The 22280-nt window shown below is 48.9% G+C and overlaps 2 protein-coding genes across 10 annotated transcripts in view; one reads left to right on the forward strand and one right to left on the reverse strand.

Moving 5' to 3' along the window:
• The window catches only part of USP22 (ubiquitin specific peptidase 22), a 172104-nt gene extending 169297 nt beyond the window's left edge, over positions 1-2807 (forward strand). For 3 of the 5 annotated variants that reach the window (XM_039491143.1, XM_039491146.1, XM_039491145.1), the window contains one exon: positions 1903-2807. In XM_039491143.1, the coding sequence (XP_039347077.1) occupies positions 1903-1945 (43 nt within the window). In that variant the 3' untranslated portion in view covers positions 1946-2807. The remainder of the gene's footprint in view (positions 1-1902) is intronic. The other 2 variants (XM_039491142.1, XM_039491144.1) reach the window with 1 other exon arrangement.
• Positions 2808-9248: 6441 nt separating this feature from the next.
• On the reverse strand, positions 9249-18997 carry TNFRSF13B (TNF receptor superfamily member 13B). 5 transcript variants are annotated; one of them, XM_039493296.1, is made up of 6 exons: positions 18486-18997; positions 18039-18138; positions 15896-16036; positions 14502-14618; positions 13671-13889; positions 9249-9739 (listed from the first exon to the last, which is right to left on the reverse strand). In XM_039493296.1, the coding sequence occupies exons 2-6, from the start codon at positions 18106-18108 to the stop codon at positions 9465-9467; spliced, it is 822 nt and encodes a 273-aa protein (XP_039349230.1). In that variant the 5' UTR covers positions 18109-18138; positions 18486-18997; the 3' UTR covers positions 9249-9464. The 5 variants fall into 5 exon arrangements, with proteins under 5 accessions (XP_039349230.1, XP_039349231.1, XP_039349233.1 ...); XM_039493297.1 differs by lacking the exon at positions 18039-18138 and having other exon boundaries at positions 15896-16014; positions 18486-18993; XM_039493299.1 differs by lacking the exon at positions 18486-18997 and having other exon boundaries at positions 15896-16014; positions 18039-18108.
• Between the last annotated feature and the right edge of the window lie 3283 nt (positions 18998-22280).

Here is a 22280-nt window from a genome sequence, read left to right on the forward strand (position 1 = left end):
GGTTAGATATATAGCCAAAAAGTACTACTGATATCCACTTCTCATGGTTGGTTTCTGTTTCATAGATTTCTTTTGGGAAATGGAATTTGATTAGGGTGACCAGACAGCGAGTGTGAAAAAATCAGGGTGGGGGGTAATAGGAGCCTATATAAGAAAAAGACCCAAAAATCAGGACTGTACCTATAAAATCGGGACGTCTGGTCACCCTAAATTTGATACATCTAGCTGTGCACACGTATATAGCCAGGTTGACTGTGCGTTGTGTAAAAAAGTATTGCCTCTTGTTTTTATTAAGCCTGTTGCCTGTTAATTTCATCAGATGACCCCTGGGTTTTGTATTGTGGGAAAGGGGAAATAACACATCTCTATTTACTTTTTCCACACCATTCAACATTGTATAGACCTCTATCATATCCCCCCTTAATAATGATTTCAAATGGACAGTATCACTTCCCTCAAACATGCACTGTGGATGCTACATAGAGCAGTATTTTTGTGAGGTTAACATGTTTATCATTTGAGAAGCATCAGGAATTGGGTTCTTTTTCAAGAAAAAATAACTTAAAATCTGTAATCGCCTCCATTCTGGCATATCAACCATGGGTTTGGTGCTGGAAAGATCAAATCTGTTCTGTTCTAGTTTTTAATTATACCTGACATTTCCTCTGATTGCTGCAAGCGCAGGCAGTTCGTTTGGAATTTTTAATAAGTTTTCATATTTTCCTTTTCTGCTTTTCAGCCTGGCAATGTGCATCTCTTCTATAATATTTGACTTTTTAGTGTAAATTATTTTAATTAATTCATTTAACAAAAAGGTCAGTAGGCCAGATTGGTTTGTTTTCCTTCAGTAGGAAACAGGTAGCATTGCTCCTGGAGCTGGGTGATATGTGGAGGCAGTTACCCAGTCCAAGGAAAGAGGAGGTGGCTTGTATCATCTCCAGCTGATTAAGAAACAGCGTTGACTGACTGTGAAGGGAGTCCTGCCCATTTTGAACTTGTTCAGATAAATTATGGCTCTGACTGGGCCTCCACCTGTGGAAAGAGAGGAAAGATTCAGGAAACCCTGTGGAGTGGCGAAATGGAAGATGATAATCATTCTGTAGCACCTCTTAATGTGGAGATATCAAAAGGGCTTTAGAAATATTTTAACTAGCCTTGCAGCAATGAAGTGGGTAAGGGATGCACAGGGATCACTTTGCTCCCCACTGAAATGTAGCTGCCTCAAAGGATAGAGCTCAGCAGCTGTGCTGTAGTACACAGAAATGCTGCACAGTAGTTTAGGACAAGAGGAGAAGAATTTTACCCAGTTGAACCTGCCAAGAGGAGTATAGGTAGACATGTCAGATTTGGCTGGGACACAAGGGTTTCCACCCATGCTCTTGTTTAAAAAAAAAAAACAAGTGGCATAAGATCTTTAATGACTGTAAGTGGTCAAGACCTTGCTTGTACAACTCATCCAAAAGGTGGCGTCCTCAACCCAACAGCGCCCCCTGTGCTGCTGGGACAATGGCTCCCGCTACCAACTCAGAGGGAGGCATCCATCTACAGAATCACCATTACCACTTTTTCCAGCATCTAGGTATTACGTGGAGGTCTCCCATCCAAATACTAACCTGGTCCAATCCTGTTTAGCTTTCAAGACTTGATGCTAGGTTACAGAACAGGATGGTCAGGCTCCAGGGCAGACAGGTAGCGAGTACATTGAACTACTGATCAAATTCTGAATGCTGATTTTTGTGGTCATCCTATGAAACTAACACACTTCCCTGGAATTGTTCCCGCTTTCAAAGAAAAATAGCACTAATAGTCCTTGTTTTTATCATGGGTGAATTGGTCATTGGGATTTAAAATCTGTAACGTACAGCATAAGGTTAAAGTTGTGTTGTGTCTTCCTTTTTGCAGATATTTGCTGTTCTATCACAAACAGTTCCTGGAATATGAGTAGCCTTATGCAGCAGCTTGTCAGATAAATGAAAGGAAGAAAATAAGCAAGCCTTCTAAAATGACACACAAACCTACCTGAAATGAAAAGACCCATTAAACAACAACTAGCACTGAGCTGTAACAAGACCTACTTGACATTGGCTCACAGCCTGGCGGAGTAAGAAATGAACAATGTCCAACGTGTATGCAGTCCCGCAAGGACAGAAAGGGGGGGGAAAAAGAGGCTACAGTCAGTCACTTAAGAGCGGAAATATAAAATGAGAGGAATGCTCTGGGTGGGGGAAATGGGAGCAGAGGAGTCCGGGCACTGGTACATCTCCTATGTTCCTCCGAAAAGTGTGTGGGAAGGCAAGGGGGTGTGCCATCATCTCCATAAAGCATCTTCTCCATTGGTGCTTCAGCTCCAACTGACCAATCATATAACAGTTATTATTAAAAATCCAAGCCCATTTTTGATGCATATGGGTCTGAAAGCAGTAAAGTGGAGGAGGATGGGATGACACAACTAAAGGACTTTGCAAGTATCTTTTTATTTGTGAATTTTAGTTATTAAATAAATACAGTATGAAACTATTAGGCTCTTTTTTTCGACAAAAGTAAAAGAAATCCTGGATTGTGGAACTGAAACTACAGTACTGAGACAGGTTTTCAAGCATGCCTGCTGCACAGGTGGTAATCTGCCATCAGACTGCTCATCAAAGCATCTGCACAGATTCTTTTCTGTTTGAGCCCTTTGTTTTGTTTTGTTTTTCTATAAATAGCTATTTTCTTAATTTTTTTCTTTTATTCCCTTTTTTCACGAGAATGAAATTCATAAATGGAACCATCAGTAAAATGAATGAATTGGCGTGTTTATACTGTAACAGTGGTCTTGGTTCTTTTTTAAACGTTGTCAATAAGTTTGATTTCTTAAAATCACCGGTTTTCTTGTTTGCTGGTTGTTTTGCTCCCTCCCCCGGTTCTGCCAAGTCCCCTCAAAGAGAGGCGGAATGTTAGTATTGCAAATCTGCCATCTGCTAGCTGTGGCTGCTGCTGGGTGCAGTATGGAGGCCTAGATTTGCAGCTATTGAGCACTTCTGCCGTATGCTAGGCTTTAAAGTAAACAAAGCATTTTCCTGGTATGTGCTATGTTTTTATTGGTTCCTTCTCTCCTCCCACATTTATTAACTCCTTAAAGACTCCTCTCCCCTTTATGGAATCCCATCCTTATGTACGTCCTTAACACTTAGCTGGTGTGCAGGCTCATTTCTGTTTTGTCACAAATATGTTTGTTCCCCACTCTTCCACCTTTCTCTTCCCCTCCCACCCCCCTCCCACTTAAGAGCGGCCCATTTGCCTGTCTAGACACTGGCTGTAATTCTGTATGTTTAACTCCCAGGAAGCAGGGCTGTAGATAGAATTGCAGTCCATGAGAAAAGGGTTTATTTACCTTTTAACCCCTCAGAATGCAGAGCTCAAAAAGGGGGAGGGAAATGGTTTTTCGGCTGCTGCCGCTGCTTCCTCATGGAAAATTTGCAAATGTTAGTCTGTTGAAGGATTTAGCCATTGTATTTCTTTGTGTAAGGGTCACACTGAAAAGGTCTCTTTTTTTTTTTTTTTTCTGCAAACATACTTAAGCAATCCTACTTTGATTGTAGTAGCAAATATTCTCCTTTCCAAGGGCTAGGTCAGGACTGGGGGGCGAGGCAGACACACCTTGGCTGCAAAGCTAAACATAGAATTTGAAAAGGTTAGACCAGTCCCTATGCCCTAGAGAAAACTTGCAGGTGTCTGCTTGCTTAGGACAGACTTGGAGCATGTTGATCTGTTTCATGGAAGACTTGCGGGGTGGAGAACATGTAAAGCTGTTTCTGGAATGAGCACCTTGCTAGTCTATGCACAGAGAAGAGAATAAGATCATGTTAAAGGGTTGGGGCAGCTAGGCAGTACAATTCCTGCATGGTAAGTATTTTTCTAAGGTTTCTTAACCTGTCTAATCCACTGCACAAACTCAGAATACTTCTGGCTTGATTTGGTAAAGATCATAATTGGCTACTGCAGGGTTTAAATTCATGTTGTTGTTGTTGCAAATGAGAGCCTGGTGGATGGCACGTTAATTCTAAAGGAAGATCCCTCCATGCCAGGGCTGTGTGTTATTGTGTAGGCACTCGACAACAGCTTCCTGCTACCTTTTTAATAATGCAGTAAGCTTGCAGTGGAAGACAAGAATCAGCCTTTCACTATTCCCCAGCCTGTGTTTACTGATGCAGTTCAAACCACCACCTTGCTGTGTTACTGAAGAAGGGGCACCACCGTGTGGTGTATAAGCATTATTGTACAGTGAGTCAATTGGCTTTGTGATGGTGAGAGCTGTTAGAAGTCAAACCAATGAATTCTATTTTTACTAGCCCACTGGAGCTTATTGTTTGCAGCCTAAGCGGTTGGGTGACAAGGCCAACCCTGCAAACCACACTGCTGCCTTTTTCTCTCACGCACTGTGAAAGGACCATCCTTTGCATTAATGGATCTTCACTGACTTTTTCACTGCTCTGTTTCTGCTTTTGAGCCTAGAATTTGAGGCATATTGAAAGCAGGTTTTTGCTGTAACATTGATCTCTATATCCTGCACTGAAAGGCTTGTTGCTACTTCAGCAGTGGTAAATCACAGTACTGAATCCTTGTTATTGAGGGAAGAGGGGATCATCTTTCTTCCTTTAGAAGTGGAAGGCCTGCCACTGTTCTAAAAACCAGTGCTACGTCAGCTGAATGCCCTTGTCTACATACAGACCAATAGGCCCTACCCTTGTTCATCTCCTCTTTCTAAATGACGTGCAGATCACACTCTGTAGTTACATACAGTGTAGAACTGGGAGATTACCTGCCCCAGTTTCACCCCCACCACTTCTAATCCGGCTGTCTCATAAAGGAGGCCACATCCCCTTCAACAGAGCTCCTACTATATAGGGAAGTCTTACCATGCAATAAGATGATTCCCGCTGATTTAGAAGTTTACTGATGAAGTTATAGCTACCTAATTTGTTGACAGACAGTAGCTAAAACCTGCCTGCTTCACCAATTGGTTATCCTGTTGTTTCAACACCTGACCTTAAACACTTTTTTAAAGCAGCTATTTTTTTTTCCTTTGCGTTGCTCCTTCTGCTCTGATGAAGGATCAGAAGAAGTTACCAATGACTGAGACTGCTATTGGAGAGCCAGGTTCATCATAAAGTGTGTGTGGTGTGTATAGGGGCCCGCAGTGTGCTTGGTTCTGCACATGACAGAAAAATGAAGCCCAGAGAAAATCACAATGTAGCATGTTGGCCCTACCCCCTCTCCTGCCTCTAGACCAGGAGTTACTGGAAACAACTGTTTCATTGTGGTGCCCAGTAGAGGCTTGTACTATAAATTGTGAGTGTGAGAGGAACTGTTTGCACCTACCACCTCAATTCCTCGTAATAGAGGGAGACGTAACCAGTGTCTCAAAAGAGGAAGTACCTTCTGTCGTGTCTGGTCAGAGCTATGGGACCTGTCATTAGACAGCAGCAACAGCAGCAGCCTTGATGCAAAGTCTATTGATTCTCTTACGTCTGTTGCTTTAACATCTCTAATTGTTGTACTTTGGAGTTTGTGTAAATAATTTGTCCTCTTGTTTAACTGACTGGCGCATCCCAGGCTACTTTTTTCTGTAGTAGAGCCATACAGATATTGTTTGTTAAACCCTGTCAGAGGTGGAAGGTGTGTGTGTGGTTACGTGGCGTGTTCCCCTCCCATCTGTCGTGGTCATGTTGGAAGGACTACGCAGGCTGCATGCTATGGTGGGCCACAGCTGCTCTCCCCTCCTCTGTTGCAGTGAGTGCCAGAGAATGGGCAGTGCTTAGTGGACATCACTGCCCTTCTGGTTGCCTGGTAACCAGAGAGGAGGCCTGCCAGAGGGCAAGTGGACTCTGAATGAATGTGAACGGTGTCCTGGCCTTCTCGTGAACAGGAGCCTGTGGGTGCCCCAACTGAAAACGTGTTGGCAGTGGCGGAGTGAGCTCTTTGATATTTGTGCCTTTCCACAGGACTCTGCTGCTCTTTTTAAACAATGAGGATATTTTCCTGGGAGTCAGGGGAGCAGGTGTCTGAGCTGTTTCTCTTAGGGTTGCCAGCGCTTCAGGATTGTCCTGGCATTAAAGATGGTCATGTGATGACACCTCCAGGAATATCTCCAACCAAAATTGGCAACCCTAGTTTGCCCCAAATCACTAAGATGCTTACCCATGCATTGGGAGGAGCTGCACTCGAGAACCTAGAGCGTTTGAGCTAAACTGGCACCTGTCAGATCTTTACAACTTCATGTGCCACATCTTGGGAGTTTGGTAATGGGAGATTGAGCCTTTCATCAGAAGGTGGCCAATTCAGCCCAGCCCAGGGTGGTGGTGGCTGAAAGTTATTACCATCAAAGGCTATGAAGCTTATGTAAAACCAAGTTTCTGTAGTCTCAACCCAGTTTCCAAAGAACAAGGACCCACATCCTGACAACTATCATAGTTGGTGCTGACTGATGGGGAGATCAAGGAATAACAGTTATGGAGCCTGAGGCCTCCTCTCACTCCTAAGTGCAGTCTGTTCATTGCATGCTTTGAGCCACACTGACACAGCTGTCTTGTACCTGTACAACATTCTGTTGCTGAATACTGGGCGTCATTTTCCAGGGCTGTCAATGGAGCACTGAATTCATCCACAAACAAAATATTGGTGCCACATCACTGCAAATGGTCCTAGTGTCACTTCTGTTAGTTCAAATAGGACATTTAAAGTTCCTAGTCCTGCTTTCCCAGTGCTGCCAGCAAAAGCCTCATCCTGTAAAGAAACTGCATCAAACTGCAGTTTTATCTTCCTGGTTTATAAAACATCACATGGTTTAGAAAGAGCAATAATGACCTTCGGGTCAGGCTTTTCCTGGCATCTATTGACTGGCTGATTTTGTATCAATTCCCTCCACTTCCCCAGCTGGTCATCAACTGTCAGGAAACAGCCCTCTCCTTTAACCACAGTTGCTTGGTTTAAAACCGCTTGGACCTTTAAATGGTGTTAGTGCTGGCTGTGATACTGCCACCCCCCTCCCCATACAGTGGGCTTGTGCTAGTTGTGTTCAAGGAACTCTATCAAGGAAAAAAATATTCTTTCTAAAAGGACCTTGAGTTCAGAGCTGAGAGCGGGGAAACAAACTGTCCTAGCACTACAATTCAGAGTGTATTAAGCATGGGACACTGGAAATTGCTCAATAAGATAGGAAATATTCTCCAGTTATCTATTCTAAACCTCCCTGACAAAAGATCTCGGGCACTGTATTGCACCTCGCACATAGGTACTGCAGTGCTGCAACTACTTCATACCCTGGAACAAGTGACTTTATATTTTTAACAAGTTATAAAGTATTGTTAATTTGTTTTAACATCCTGGTAAGCAGACGTTATGCCTAGGCTGGCAACATTTCAACATCTGCTCGTGTTTGAGAAAGCAGGCAGGATAAAATGAGATTATACGTAAAAGTTTGGAAAGGTTTTTTCCTAAATGTAAATGCCATGCAATAGAAAAGATGTCCCAGTCACTGCACTACAAAGAGAACATCCCTAGCCAATATAAGGGCCAAAAATACAACACACAAGAATAATGAGGGAGACAATTGCTGCCTGGAATCTCATGAAGAAGAGCTCCATATAGCTTGAAAGCTTGTCTCTGTCACCCAAAGAAAAGTTGGGCCACCATGTCTCTCAAATCTCATAAAGCAGATTAAGACAATGGAAATTCAGGACCAAATAGAAACAGTTAATTCAAACCAAGATGTGTGTAGTTACAGTACTCACATTCAAACAATTTTTGAAGTGCTCCACTTTTAATTGGTTTCTGTTGAGTCCTGAAATTTCTCCTCTTTGTGACGTAAGGTGATATCGGACAGATCTATTCACAGCTGGGTCACTGAAATGGTAGCCTCCCCCCCCCCCCCCCCGAGACAAGAGTCCCATTCAGTAATGGAGCTACTCAACTGGGGAAGGTTTTCAAAATAATTTTTAGAAACGCATTGTATGTAAAAGAAGTGATTCTTGGGAGTATTCTAACCAATCGCTACTATGGCTTTAATGTCTGTCCTAGCTGCCACCTGTGCAGTGTCATGGATCAGTCAGAGCCAGTCACCTCCCCACCCACCCAGGAGGCCCATTTTTAGCATCTCAGAAATGCAAGTGGCAATCTGGCTTGCCCCACACTCCTTGCAGAACTTTCTCGGCTTCAAGGAATCTTTTGTGGAAGCTGAAAAACATGCTCCTATTGTCACCATAACCTGTAGTCATCGATGAGTTCTCAAGGCAGCACGGTCCTGCCAGGCAGCACAGCTAATCCATCACAGGGCCAGTATAGTTTAGCTTTCCTCAGCCAGCAGTGGCTGCCACTGAAGCTTGGATCTGAACTCATGGTGCCATAATGGTAGGCAGCAGGAGGAGCATCAAAGCCAAATGTTATCTGTAACTAGAAGACAATGGTCTGAGACATTTAAAACAACTTTAAAAATAGCTCTCTAAAATCCCTGTTCGTTTTAATCATTAAGAAAAGAATTTTGGGAGAAGGGGGGTTTCCTGGCTGAAACCCAGAAAGATGATTGAAAGAGCTGGGCATGTTTAGAGAAGAGAAGGCTGGGGTGGGGGTGGGGGGCATGGTAACATCTTCAAATATGTAAAAGGTTGTTTATAAAGAGGACAGTGATCAGTTATTCTCCACGTCCACTGAGGGTAGGACAAGAAGCAATCGGCTTAGTTTGCCGTCAGGAAGATTTAGGTTAGATATTAGGAAAAGCTTTCTAACTCTAAGGCTAGTTAAGCACTGGAATAGGTTACCAAGGGAGGTTGGGGGATCCCTGCCATTGGAGGCTTTTAAGAACAGTTTAGACAAGTTCCTGACAGGGATGATGTACATCTACTTGGTTCCTGCTTCAGTGGGGAAATGGAGCAGAGGACCTCTTGAGGTCCCTTCCAGTCCTACATTTCTGTGAGTCTGTGGGTGAAGTGTCAAGCTCCACAGTATCTCTGGGGTTTATGAAATATGGGGATGACAAACTTGCTATTGGTGCTCTGGTGGACTAGGGCTAGCACTGACTAGCTGCAGTGGATCCAGTTTTTCTGCATCTTTATAAAATACATGTCACTCATGTTGCTTGAGAATTGCTTTGAAAAGCCTGATTTAATTTTTGGTTCCACTGACGCTAGAGTCTTAAAAGAACCTGGAGAGGTCAGGTTAGAGGATGTGTGTGATGCTATATGGAAAGGATGCAAGAGACTTTTATGGTGAGTGCATAACAATCATGAGAATTTTATTTCCATAGTAGAGGAAAATAGTGACTGTCCACAGTCTGTTTCCATGGTATGAAGGTAGCTTCTATCGTGATTGGCAGGCAAGGTACAGTTGTGTTTTACTGAAGATTGAGAGCAAGGATCAAATGCAAGCAGCTTTACTCTGAGTGTGGGGAGTGTTACTTCTCTCCCTGATCACCGCATCGCTCAATGAGTTCATGTCATCGGTGTCTTCTCTTGTGATGGGGAGCATATGATTTTGAAATGGCCATCCTCAGGGGCGGGGATAGCCCCAGCACTTCCTGTGCTGGATATCCCAGCCAGCGAGGCAGTAGCCCTTGCTCCAGGATGATAGAAGGAGCTGTGACATGCTTTGGTCTCCTGCATGGCAGGTCCTTGTTCAGGGAAGCAGAAGCCACAGGTTTCCACGGGCTCCGGTAGTCTGCTCCCGATGGAGCCACCTCCAACGCTCCCTGCTTCCACTAAGTGATCTGTAAAGACACAACCTGTATTAGAGCAAAGGTTCCCAAGGGGCAGGTGCCACATCTTTGTAGGAGGCTGGCTCGTGTCGTCCTCCCCTTCCATGTGTGATCCTGGATGAAGAGCCACCTCCTTCGTGACCACACAACAGCCCTGTGACTACAGCAACTGCTGACGGGGAAGGGCAGCATTAGGAAAAGGCCATGTACTATTGACTTCTTTAAATGAGATTTAACAGCTAGGAGCAAGGAGAACCAGTGCCATGTGCTGCTCTGTCGAACACCAATGGGTGGGAGAATGTACAGGGCTTGTCCTAGGACTGGAGAGGACATCCATTTCCTGCCCTGCCTGAACCAAAGCCTGGTGCATGGTATGTCTCCCGTTGCCTTTGAACAAACTGAGGGCTGTGTAGCTGCCTAGGTCTAACCCCAGCACCTTGGCTTTCTGTAGAGATGTAGAACTCCAGAAAAGCCAGATCTCTGCTGCGGGGGCTGAATCAAGTAATACAGTCCCCAGATACAGGTGAGTGGCAGTGGTGATGGGGGGTTACACAACACAACTAGGAACAGAAATAACTTTGATACTTAAAATAGTTGTACTGCCCTTTGATTGGCCATTCCTGCTGCTGAGTGTGCAGCTTGAAAACTGCAGCGATGTGAGAAACCGGAGTGCAAGTGACTGGCCTCTTGGTCCATTGTCCAAATGGAGCGAAACGCAAAAAACCGCCCCACAGCTGAAAGAATTCTCAAAATGAGACGGGCAGAGCATTCCGTCCTCGTCACCTAGGCTCTTCTGAGGACGAAGGGGAATAATATTTGTTGTTCTGAAAATACAATAAATTTCCAACCTGAGGGAGGCCCTTTAAAATCAATCCCTGGTGCCACAGTGACCTCAGACAAATGCTGATAGGAACGTTACGTTTCTGCACTGAAAAGTGACCTAAAAGTGACCCATTAGGTTGCATGTTTGATTTTCCGTATCGACGAGATGGAAGGGAGAGACCATCAATCTTAGGTTCTTATCTGGCCCCCATCTCTGGTGCATCTGAGGCCCTCATGGTCTTTTTAATGAATGTATCCTCACAACACCCCTGTGAGGCAGGGCAGAGCTGTTATCCCCATTGTACAGATGGGGAACTGAGGCACAGAGAACAGGGCCCAGATGGCCTTAAGGCAGCGGTTTTCAAACTGTGGGTCAGGACCCCAAAGTGGGTCACAACCCCGTTTTAACGGGGTCGCCAGGGCTGGCCTAGAGTTGCTGGGGGCCGGGCTGAGGCCCAAGCCCCACCTCCTGGGGCCAAAGCCCGAGGGCTTCAGCATTGGCCCCCCGACCTGGGGAAGTGGGGCTCAGGCTTTGCCCCACCCCCGAGCAGTGGGACTTGGGCTTTGGCCCAGGGCTCAAGTGGGCTCAGGCTTTGGTCCCCGCTCCTGAGGTCGTGTAGTAATTGTTGTCAGAAGGGGGTCGCGGTGCAGTGGAGTTTGAGAACTCCTGGGCTAAGGTGTTTAGGCACCGAACTCCCATTGCAATCGGTCGGAGTTAGGACTTAGATCTGTACAGGTCAGCGCTCACCGTCACTCCTCGAGCTGATTTAAGAGCCTAAATCTCATTTTGAAAAGGAGTTTAGGCACTGAGAGGTCTAAATCCCAGCAACACCTAAATATCTTTAAAAATCTGGGCCTAAGTGACCGGCCCAAGGTCACACACGAAGTCTGTGGCACAGCAGGGAATGGAACTGGGTCTCCTGAGTCCCAGGCTAGCATGGTATCCTAAATTACCATCAATCTGGTACCGGAGGAGAACCGTTTCCAATTCTCTTTTCCTTTCCCTGCCCTCGGGTGCCTCTCCCTAGTCTTTGTTTTCTCTCTCTTTCGTTCAGCTGCTTACTCCCCAGGACAGGGATCTGCCCGTCCTGTGTCTCTCCAGGCCATCAGGAACCAAAAGGGTGCTATTTTGCCCAGCTTATTTTTCAAAGCAAGGGCCCACCTGCCTGTAAACAGGCTGGCTCCCTGCTCAGCCAAAGCCCCATGCAAGTCTTTAGGGCCTGAGCCTGCAGCTGCCCTGGGCCTGGATCTGCCTGTGAAGCCCCTGATATTCGGCCTGTGGAGTGGCTGGCCCAGCCAGCCCCTAATGAGCAAGTGGGAAGCCACTGTTAAATTAGCCCCAGTGCAGCCAAACGAACACAGACGTGTGATCATTATCAAAGGACAGTCAGCCTTGTTTCTTGATTGGCTGGCTGATTAATTAGAGACACTTATTTTTAACTACCCCTCATTCCTGGGATTTCGCCAGCTGCCTCCTAGCCCTTGCCAACCCGAGGAGGGAGAGCCCAGGACTGCTAATCAGTGGCTACACCGCTCTGCTCCTTTGAACGGCAATGCACAGTCCAGCCTGGCAGTTGAGGTTCTAGTCTCACCTCTGCCATGGACTTAAAGCTCTCTGGGTCTTGTTTCTCCAGCTGTAAAATGAACCTCACATAAACGATGTTTAATATTCCTGAAGTGCTTTGAGATCGTCAGATGCACGGTGCTTTAGAAGATCAAAGCGCTGTATTAGCTTGATTATTCCTAGACAGCAGGCTTAGCTTTAGGTGCCAATTCTTTTTTTCATGCCTGCTGTTGTACAGTTTAAAATATAGCTACAAGCAGCGAGCTGCCATGGAACGGGAGGATTGCGTCAGCATTGTACGGCAGCTGCAGGCCTGGAGAGCCTGAAACAGTGCTGGCTTGGCTTGCATAGTTCAGCTGACAAGCATTTCTGTGGCAGCTGTCCCAGGTGTGCCACAAACCACCTCGTGCCCATTCTGAAGAGTCTTCTCTTTACCTGTGGTTGCACTTTGGTAGCTGAACGCTGGTGACTGGATCATGTCCTATGCTAATGTCCTCTTTAATGAGCATTAGCAGTTCAAAGGGCTCCAGAGAGTAGCTTGCATTAAACACCCAAGATCTCAAAGCCTTTACCAAGGTGGGTACAGGTATAACGGAGGTACAGAGAGTCTGCATCTTGGCTAAGATCATGCACCAAGCCAATGTCAGAACCAGGATTAGGCCTAGATGTGTCTACAGACAGGGCCCGCAAAGATGTAGTGTCTGAGCACCTTACAGCCATTAATAAATGCATCTGTATAATGACCGGTCTGAGGTGAGGAAGTTTACAGGTGGGGCTCTAGGGCCCTGAGATTGGGACTTGCCCAAATTCACACTGGAACTCTGCAGCAGAGTCATGAATTGAGAGACAGGTGCTGGTCTCAGTCCATTACTTTAACCACACGACCATCTTCCCTGGTCTCTAGGTTCTTGGGTTCATGGCTAATCCATTGGCCTGTTCTGCTAGGGAACATTCTTGAACGTAGTTCTGGATGCAATTCTCTGGCCCGTGCTTGGCAGGTCAGACTAGATGATCAGAATGGTCCTTTCTGGCCTTCCCCTCTGTGAGCAAAATCTTTTCAGAGGCTCACGAAGAGATGCACTTAGGGGACAGGTGAGAGAACTCAGCATTAGGCTCCCAGGACTGACCCGTGCCCAGAAACATTCTCCGCTCCTGAGAAGCAGCACACACCCTTCAGTGGCCTGCCTGGTTTGCAACTGTGTGACATACTGAGATAGTACACAAGAACTCAGGCCTGTGCCCTAGGAAGGACAGTACCCTTGATACCCTCCTCCTCCTTTCCTCTACGGTACATGACTAAGAGCTTAGTCACGTCTTTCCTCCCTTTGGGGCACGGAGTAGCAGCCAGAGAGCACCAGTTCATCCTATAATCATTCCTCTGGCTGGTAGCAGGTGTGGAACGCTGTCCTCTTCCCAGCCAGAGAGCCTGCAATGTTCTTTGGTGTCTGAATCTATCTCCCAGCTCAGGTGTGTTAGTGGCTACTTCTAGCCATTCACAATCTCCCCCTTTGACTTTGTCCTGTAACCTCTCCCTTTTCTCCAGCAGCTGGTACTTACCTTTTGAGGAATCCTCTCTCTTGTGGCAGGTCCCAGGGGTGGGCTGGCAGGAGACCTCCGCTCCCCTCCTTTTGAAGTGGGTCCAGCCCACCAGCAAAGAGCAGATCACGGTGCAAAGGCAGAGCGCCAGCAGCAGGTAGACAACCAGCCATTGGTCCTGATCACTGCCTAGCTTCTGCTCCAGAGCAGCCATTCTGGATGAGGTAGTTACCAGTTTATCTGAAAATCAAACACAACCACATCCATGTTGTCCAGGGCAGGAAGGGGTTCGTTGCCCTGGGGATACAGCAGTCAGATGAAGACTCTGAACCTGCCTTGGAAACATTCCCGTCTGCAGGGGTGTCCCCTTCCATGTGGCAAGTGGAGCAGCCCTTGTTCTGTTCAGCTTCACCCCCTCTCTATGTAAGCGCCTTGCAAGGCTCTTCCTCCCCCCACGGTGTGCAATTCTTGAGGATATGGAGAAGTTCCCCACCACCACCACCCCTGGCCCAAGGCAGCACAGCAAGGAGAGAAGCACCACAGCATGATAGATCCAGCAAAGAAATGTACAAAGGAGGAGGGGGGGAAACAGTTCTTGGCAGGAGCTGGAGAGCCAAGGGCAGATAGCACAGGCTGAGGAAAGAGCATGCTCTGGTATTTCCTCCCCCACCTTCCTAGCTCATACAGGCTCCTGAGAGGGCTTGGGGTCAGCTGACATCTGCCCAGAGCAAGGGACAGAAGTTGCACCTTGGCCCTCAGCTTTAAACGTCCCCAAAGCAAAGCTTGCATGTGCCCGGAGCCTGCATCCCACCCTCCCCGAGAGCGCTCGCCAGGTGCATCCCGCAGCCTTACTCTCACAGAACGGGAGACACTGGATTGGGTGCTGCCCACAGATGCCCGAGCAGTTGATGCATTTTCTCAAGAGCTCATCGTAGTAGGAGTCGGGTTGCTTGATGCAGTCCATTGATGCTGGAGAGTGGAGGGGAGAGAGAAACACATCCTGCTCAATACGTCAGGAGAGGAACTGCTGCTGTGGGCGAGGCTGGAGCTACGCGCTGGGGCCTGCTTACAGGGGCTGGGGTAGCCTTGGTATCCGAGCAGGACCAGTGCTGCCAGTTTTGTCAGGAGACTCGCAATATTTGGTGGTTTTTTCTAAAGCCCCAGCATGGGAAGACAGGAACATCTAATAAAGTAAAGGCCTAGGCCTCGTGGGGCAGAGAACAGCCTGAAACTGTGAGCCCAGGATGACCTCAGAGATTAAAAACCTGAAGGCAGAAGAAAAATCTTCCAAAGGTTTTGTTTTTAGAGTCCTAGAGTTTAAGGCCAGAAAGGTCTCCCACATCATCCTGTATATCACTAACCAAAGCCCCCCCAGCATCTACACACTAAACCCCAAACCAGAATTAGACCTAAGGAGTGCAGTCCTCAGCAGCACAAACTCTTCTGTGCCACAGGCGGAGAATGGGAGGGGCTGAGGAGAGACATCACTCTTTAGTTAATAACCAGGTGCTATCACCTGGGTCAGTATGGGAAATCTGCCCTGGGGGTGTCCCATCCAGACGCAGGTGCTCAGGGCCCCCTGCCCCCTCACTGGAACCTGTGGGCTGCTGATTATCATTCTAGTTTTAAGATGCAGATCTCACAGAGCGAGCCTCTTCCCTGCACAGAGATGGGGTGAGCAGCTGCGGGGGTCTGCAAGGAACGGGCCCTGAGAAGGTGGATCAGCTGGAGCTGTGGGACAAGGAGCAGATCTCCTACAAACTGGTTCCTGGGGCATGCTGGGACTGGCTGAGCCAGCCATGCGGGTGACTGTCGCATTTCCCTAACCATTCTGGCTTCAGATACTTGTCTGACAAAACTACTCAGTTGAAGCCAATGCAGAGCTTTGACGGAGATTTTTCCAAGTGCCAGTTAGAAGCTGGACTTCACTATCACCCCTGTTGCTAGCTGCTCCTTCAGAACTGCCCTGCTTCCTACTAGCATATTAGCCCCCAGCCTCCCTGTTTCCCTCAGTGGGAAGGCACCAGCGCCCAGGGGTGAGGGCTGAGTCCCTGTGTGTTATCCAAAAGCCTCTACACCCAGCCCCTTGCAGTGTCACGCTGTTAAAGTCCTTCAGCCAAGTCACCTCCCTGTTGCAGCCCAATGGGATAATACAAATGTCTGAAGACAAATGCACCCACATGCCAAACGTGGTGCAGCGCCCAGTATACGCACGTGGCTGGCCAGCCAGCCCCCTAGGCACTCACCGCAGAAGGTAGTGCATCTCTCCACCCTGGGCCGATTACATGCAACTCTGCAGGAGATGCATTGGCACAGGAGATTGTCCCAGTACTGCTGTTCTGTGCAATTGGTCATGGCCTTCCACCTAGGGCACATCAAAAGCATGTCTGAAAAACAGAAGGGAACGGGGGGAGATCTGAAGACACCCCAAACCTGGCAGCCTTGAGTGCTGGAGAGGAGTCACCTGGTTAATTAGCACAGAGCGTGTTTGAGCAGTGGACATATTCTCCTGCGTGGGCCTTAGGGACGAACATGTGCCCATCCCTTGTGTGCCCTAAGCTGCCAGCCAGGCGTTTGTCAAGACTGTAAGACTGGACAAAAGGAGTGTTCTTGGGGAGTTGTTCCAGAGTCAGATCAACTGAGGGCCTGGAGCTGCAACCACCCCTCCCCTGCCTTTGCTTATTCCAAGGACAGTCCAGGCTATGACACTGGGGAGAACGTCTTGATTCCCATGGCAACCCCTTCCTTTTCGCATCCTCCTCGGGATTTAGATGAGAAGGGCCCAGAATCACACAAGTAGTTAGGCGCCTACTTTCCATTGATTTCAGTGGCATGGTGCCATGCCTCCCTTGCTCCGCTTTGTGAGCTGCACAGTGTGTGTGTGTGTGTGTGTGTGTGTCAGAGAGAGAGAGAGGCTTTTCATCAGTGTGTGTGAGAGAATGGCTTTTCGTCAGATATGATTGAACACGTGCAGAAAGGGCTAAGCTGCCAGAAGGAAAGGTCAGGCATGATGAAGATGTGAAATTTACAAATAGGAAGGGCTTGGCAGACAACCGTGTTCAAGTGAGACACAACCAGCCATGCACTTTTGTACCACTGGGGCCCCATCAAACTGCTCTAATGCAGGAGGGCTTGGCCTGCTTCCAGGGGCCCCAACAAAGGGCAGAACCGGGGCTGTGGATCTGAGCAATGAGCTCCCAGCGATGCTGCCAAACAGAACTGGGTTTTAATCACACCCAGGGCCAGCTAGCTGAGGAGTGGGGCCCTGGACCCAGCTGCATTTGCAGTATCGAGTAGGCCTGGATCAAGCGTCTGCTTACCTGTAAAGGTACCAGACCCAAGGCTGAGGGCAAAGAGCTTGCTGGTGTCCCCTGCGACTTCCAGGAGCTTCCCCTTCCGAGGTGCTCGAGGCCTGATTCTCCACACCATGCGCCTCAGGGTGCCCATTACATCAGAGACAAGTGGATGTAAAATGCTCCCATTCTGACAGGGTGGAGTATTACCCCTGCTTTGCACAACTATAAACTGCACAAAGTGAAGGGCCATGGAGAGCCTGACCAGATCATCTTCAATGGCAAATACAGTTGTTTGCATTCCTACTGGAAATTGTTTCTACTTAAATAGAGACTGGCCAAGGAGCTGCTCTCCAGAGCGGGCTTGGGCCCAGGGGGCCTCTGAGCTCATCAGCTCTTCTGGCAAGAAGCTGCCACCAAAGAGCCGACGCTTCGGGTGTGAGGAGAATTCCGCCCCCTTGAATGTGACAGTGACGAGGGCTGGATGGTGCCACGTGGGCCTGAGATTGTCCATGTGCTTCCGAGATCATGGCGGGGTCCAGCCGGAACATGAAGCCAAAACCACATGGGTGATTCCGGATGCCCCAAGCTGATCCCAAGCCCCCGGGATACTTGGAAAGGGTTTGGCCCATAGTTGCTGTTCTAGTGCCTGTCTTTGATCTTTTCTCACCCAGGTAGGTCCTCAGCGATAACAAACGTGCGGCTTCTTCTCTGAGCTGCCTGGCAGCACAGCTGGGGTTTTCAGTGGTGCAGCCACACGGCAGAGCTCAGCACCTCCTCCCTGCCTGGCCTGGGACTGTGGCTTCCAGCATTCACAACCCCCAGTGTGCAAACAGCTGCTTGTAACACACAACTCTAGAAACCTGCTGAGTTTGTGTGGCCCGAGGGGGGGCCCTTTGACTGGGGATCTGCACCATGGTAACTACCCCCCTGTCTCTGGGGCCCTAGTGCTCTGCCTTTCTCCGGTAGCTGAGCTGGGGGTGGAACCCAGGATGCCTGACCCTCATCTCCTGCTCTATCATCTAGTCGCCAAGGGTCCACATCTTTCCAGGCTCCCTGGGTGCTAGGTACCCGATGGTTTGAAAGAGGCACTCACAGCACATGGGCCTTAGCACCGTGTTAGCAACCCGTCGGCGCAGGCACTGAGCCCGATCCAGCCTGGCCATGTGCAGCAGGGTGGCACCGTCCTGCCTCTCCTGAGGAAGAGACGTGAAAGGGCAGAGCAGTGGCCCCGGTTTCACCTCCCCGCTGTGGACGAGCAGGGGCTACGTTCCCCTCCCATCTCTTGTATAGAAGCTCAGGCTGGGTGCATTCTCCCCCAGCCTCCCGAGGGAGCAGTAGGTGGGTTTTCAAAATGGCAGTGGAGTGTGCACGCAGTTAAATTAAAGGCTACCAAGCAACTGAGGCTGCCTTCCCCTCCGTGCAGGAGATCTTACCAGCCCCATACCTCCACGGCCGCTCCATGGCAGCAGACTCTGCTGTCCTCTGCCCACTCCAGTCCCAGCCCACTCCCCTCACCCATCCTGCTGGGCAGGATACTCACCCTCAGTCTCGTCTCAGGCCAAGTCTAATCTCCCCCAGCTCCTGTCATCTCACTGTGAGCTCCAGACCCTGAGCCTGCTCATTAATCACGAGGTTTATTATTAGAGTTAGATTTGATTAGAGCCTGGGCCGTGTGTTTCCTGGGGTTTCCCCACACATTCTTTCTACGCAAATTAACCTGACATGCGAATGCTCGAGTTGACTCTGGTGGGGCATCCCTGGGCCAGATGTGCAGTGGCCACAGAACCTCGGCAGGCCTTGGCTTGGTGCCGTGTTGTGGTGGATGTGAAAACGCCAGGAAGAGAGCGGATGCAGCAGCCACAACTTCATCAATGGAATTCTGCCATAAGGCACCTCCGGCACATGGGCTTGGTAGTACCCCAGAGTCGCTAATTCATGGAAAACAGCTCAGCTGAACCAGCAGGGGACTTCTGCTGGAGGCACGTCACACTACCATGGCATCTCCGTGGGTCGGTCTGTCTGTCCATGCTCTGCTCCCCCTGGGTCAGGAACCAAACATGCAAAGAAGAGAAAACAGGAGGTTTTTCCCCCCAGGAAGGGATGGAAATGGGCGGGGGGGAGAGGTTTCTTCCACCACATTACAAGAAACATTTTCTCAGACTAAAATTACCGTAGAATAGTGCATCTTTAAAAGACAACAAAAGGGGGAAGGTCTTGCTACGTGAAGCACACTGTGCAGCAGGTCTATGTAGTTGGTGCTGATCAGGTTGTATTCCAGTGCAGTGAATTGGTACGCGGAGGCCTTGTGAGTGCTGGGAATGTTTCTCTACAATCTCCTATGTTTGCTACCTCTGGTCCAGCTCCGCCAGCGGGCGTCAGATGTTCCAGTGCTCTGTGCCCCCAGTTGCAGCCAGATTTTCAGCAGAGCTTAGCATCCACTGGGCCACTGACTTGGGAGCCTAAATGGGAGCTGAGCTCTTTTGACAATCCAGCCCATGAAGCAGGGATGGACAGAGCTGCCAGAGGAAGCCATTTGCAATGCACAAGAAGTTTTACTGGTCCTACAGAACCCACGAATGATGCTACGTGCACCTGAGCACCAATTCCTGGCACGTTAGTAACTCACAATTTCCCTACGTGCAGACGCAAGGCACTCCCCTAACAAGCCACGATCGTGGATGCTGAGTTCTGGTGAAAATCTGGTCCATAATGTAGACCAGGTGCCAGCCACCATCAACATGATAGGAGTTATGGAGTGTAAGGCCAGAAATATAGGCCACCGCCACCACCTGCCCACTAAACCCAGCAGCTGAAATTAGACCGAATTATTTCAGCTTGCAGGGGACTAGATTATTATATGCCATCAGCAGAGAACAGGAGGAACCGAGGCCCCCACGATGTCAGAGAAATGATTAAATGAGATATACCCAGCTAATCCCAGCAAGTGACCCACACACAAAAAAAACCCCAAGTTCAAAGCCAATATGAGCTGGGGGAAATTCCTGGCTGACTCCACCTAGGGCAAACAGTTAGACCCTGAGCATGTGAGCAAGAACCAGCCAGCCAAGCAACTGAGACAGAGAGTCCCGGCCCTCTCCACCCAAAGACTCATCTCCAGCCATGCCCAGCCCTGATGCTGCAGAGGAAGAAGGTCAAACGAAACCAAATAGGTTGGGGAGAATCCCTCCCTGACCCTTAAGCACTGTACTGTGAAAACTGTGTAATCTAATGTTGGTCAGGGAAGGGCTACGTAGAGTGGTATTTATGCTCGCTACCCCGTGTTACCCGCTCAATTTAAGGCACCCTGCCTACACCCTACTGAGGGCTCAAGGCGTGACCCAATCAGTTTAGGCACCCCCACCCTTTCCCTTCCAAGGGCTCAGGGTGCGTCGGGCACCTATCCTTACCCACGGGGCTCAGGAAGAAACGTGGTCAATTTAAGTACCCGCCCTTCAAATGTACTAACCCGGTCCCGTTATCCCATGCGCCTAAATAACAAACATTTAACCAATTACGCACTGGCACCTCTGTGTCCTCCTTCCTGCCCACGCTTTTTACATTTTATCTTTCATGCCCAAATTGTAACTTAGTTGTGACCTTCTCTGCTCATGCAGATGCTCAGCATTAAAATGCTGATCAGAGTTTATCTTACCGTTTATTTAGTCTCTTTCTGTGTCTTCCTAATTTCCCAGCGCTTGGCCGTCTCTTCAACCTTGGTGGTTATAACTCTCTAGGCACATTCCTGAGGTGGGGGTGCTTTAGCAGCAGCAGAACAGTCATTTTTTCAGTTTTAGGGGTGAGCTCCCTGAGTTTCACCCAAAGTTGGTTTAATATTGGGGGAGGGGGTGTTGATCAGGTCTCAGGCCTACACCTGCGCCTTGTCTGTTGTGCTTCCACTGCTGTTACACTAGCTGCTTTGCACTGGTGGTAGCAACTGCGGACAACTTTTGGCGGGAAAGAAAAAGCCCTTGTGTAAACATATAAACACCCCGTAAGACTCAGTATTAAGACCTCGCTGGGATACAGCCTCTAGCCAGTGTGCTGTGCATTCACCTGACGTGACTGACAGCAGGCTCCTGTGTTGAACATGGGCTGAATTTGGGGGCTAATCGGGACTCCAGTTCCATAGGCAGGTGAGGACCCTGCCGATGATCAATCCATTCATCGCGTTCCCTTCCGAATTCTTGACTGGACTGAAAGAAGGTGAGAAAAGGACGAGACCGTGTTTGTACCATTAGATAGACACACACATCCTTCACAGTCCACCTGCTGAGCTCCAGGTGCTTTACAAACTGTGAGCCACGCAGCAGCTCTCGGGAGTAGGGAAGTTTAGTCCCATTTTACAGCTGGGGAAGCTGAGGTACATGTAATGCTTTTGTTTCGCTGCAGTGGTAGAACCTGTAAACACTTTCCTCCCCAGGGCGTTTAGGTAAAAAGGAACAGAAGCCAGGAAAGGGTTAATGAAACAGAGAGAGGCTTAATTGGGAGAGCCTAGGTACACCTGGGGAAGGCATGTGGCTGTGAGGGCAGGCGCAGACAGAAGGAAGCCCTCCAAGTAGTGTTGGGGTGAGGAAGTCTGGGACGGCACGGCCTGGGTGGCAGGAGGTGTAGGCCCCAGCGTCAGCAGGAAGCCTGAAGGAGGCTGGAAAACCTGCAAAGCCTGAGCGAGGCCGGGAGGAAGACCTGCGGCTGAGCCCAAGAGAGCCAGCAAGGAACCAAGAGGCTGTTGCTTGGGGGAGCCTGCAACAGGGCTTTGGTGGGACGTCAGCCCGAGTGGGATGTGTTGGGATGAGTGTGTTGTGGGGACCCCGGGGAAGTCCTGAGGGCCTGACGCTAGTGTGAATGCCGATGCTGAAGCACCTATTTTGGGCATGGGACTTTACTACCCGGGAAGTGGGGGGATCTATATGTGACCTGGCCGGAGGGCTGAATCACGAGAAGTCGACCGTCCGCAAGGCCAGCGCAGCTGTTGCCAGGGGGCGCCAGAGGAGGAGAACCTGCAATGCCACGCCTGGCCACCGGGAGGCGCACCAGCTGGTGAGTCACTTCTGAATTTGCCAATATTAGAGACTCCCAATAATACTGCAGCACAGAATGGGGCTGACTTGCCCAAGCCACGCAGCCATCTCCCTTGGTGCCAAGCCTCGTGCTTTAACCACGAGACAGCGCTTCTTGTCCCCTTCGTTGTCATCGACAGGTCTGCAGAGCCAGAGCAGCTGCAGGAAGGCAAGCTGGGTTCTGCTCTGCTTTGTTGTCTCAGCAAAATTAGCTGCCCGGCCCTGATTCCAGGGTTGGTGATGTACGAAGCACAAAGAACACAGCTTGATTTTTTTCA

This window comes from Mauremys reevesii, linkage group 10 (assembly GCF_016161935.1).
Source record: "Mauremys reevesii isolate NIE-2019 linkage group 10, ASM1616193v1, whole genome shotgun sequence".
Classification (NCBI taxonomy): Eukaryota; Metazoa; Chordata; order Testudines; family Geoemydidae; genus Mauremys; species Mauremys reevesii.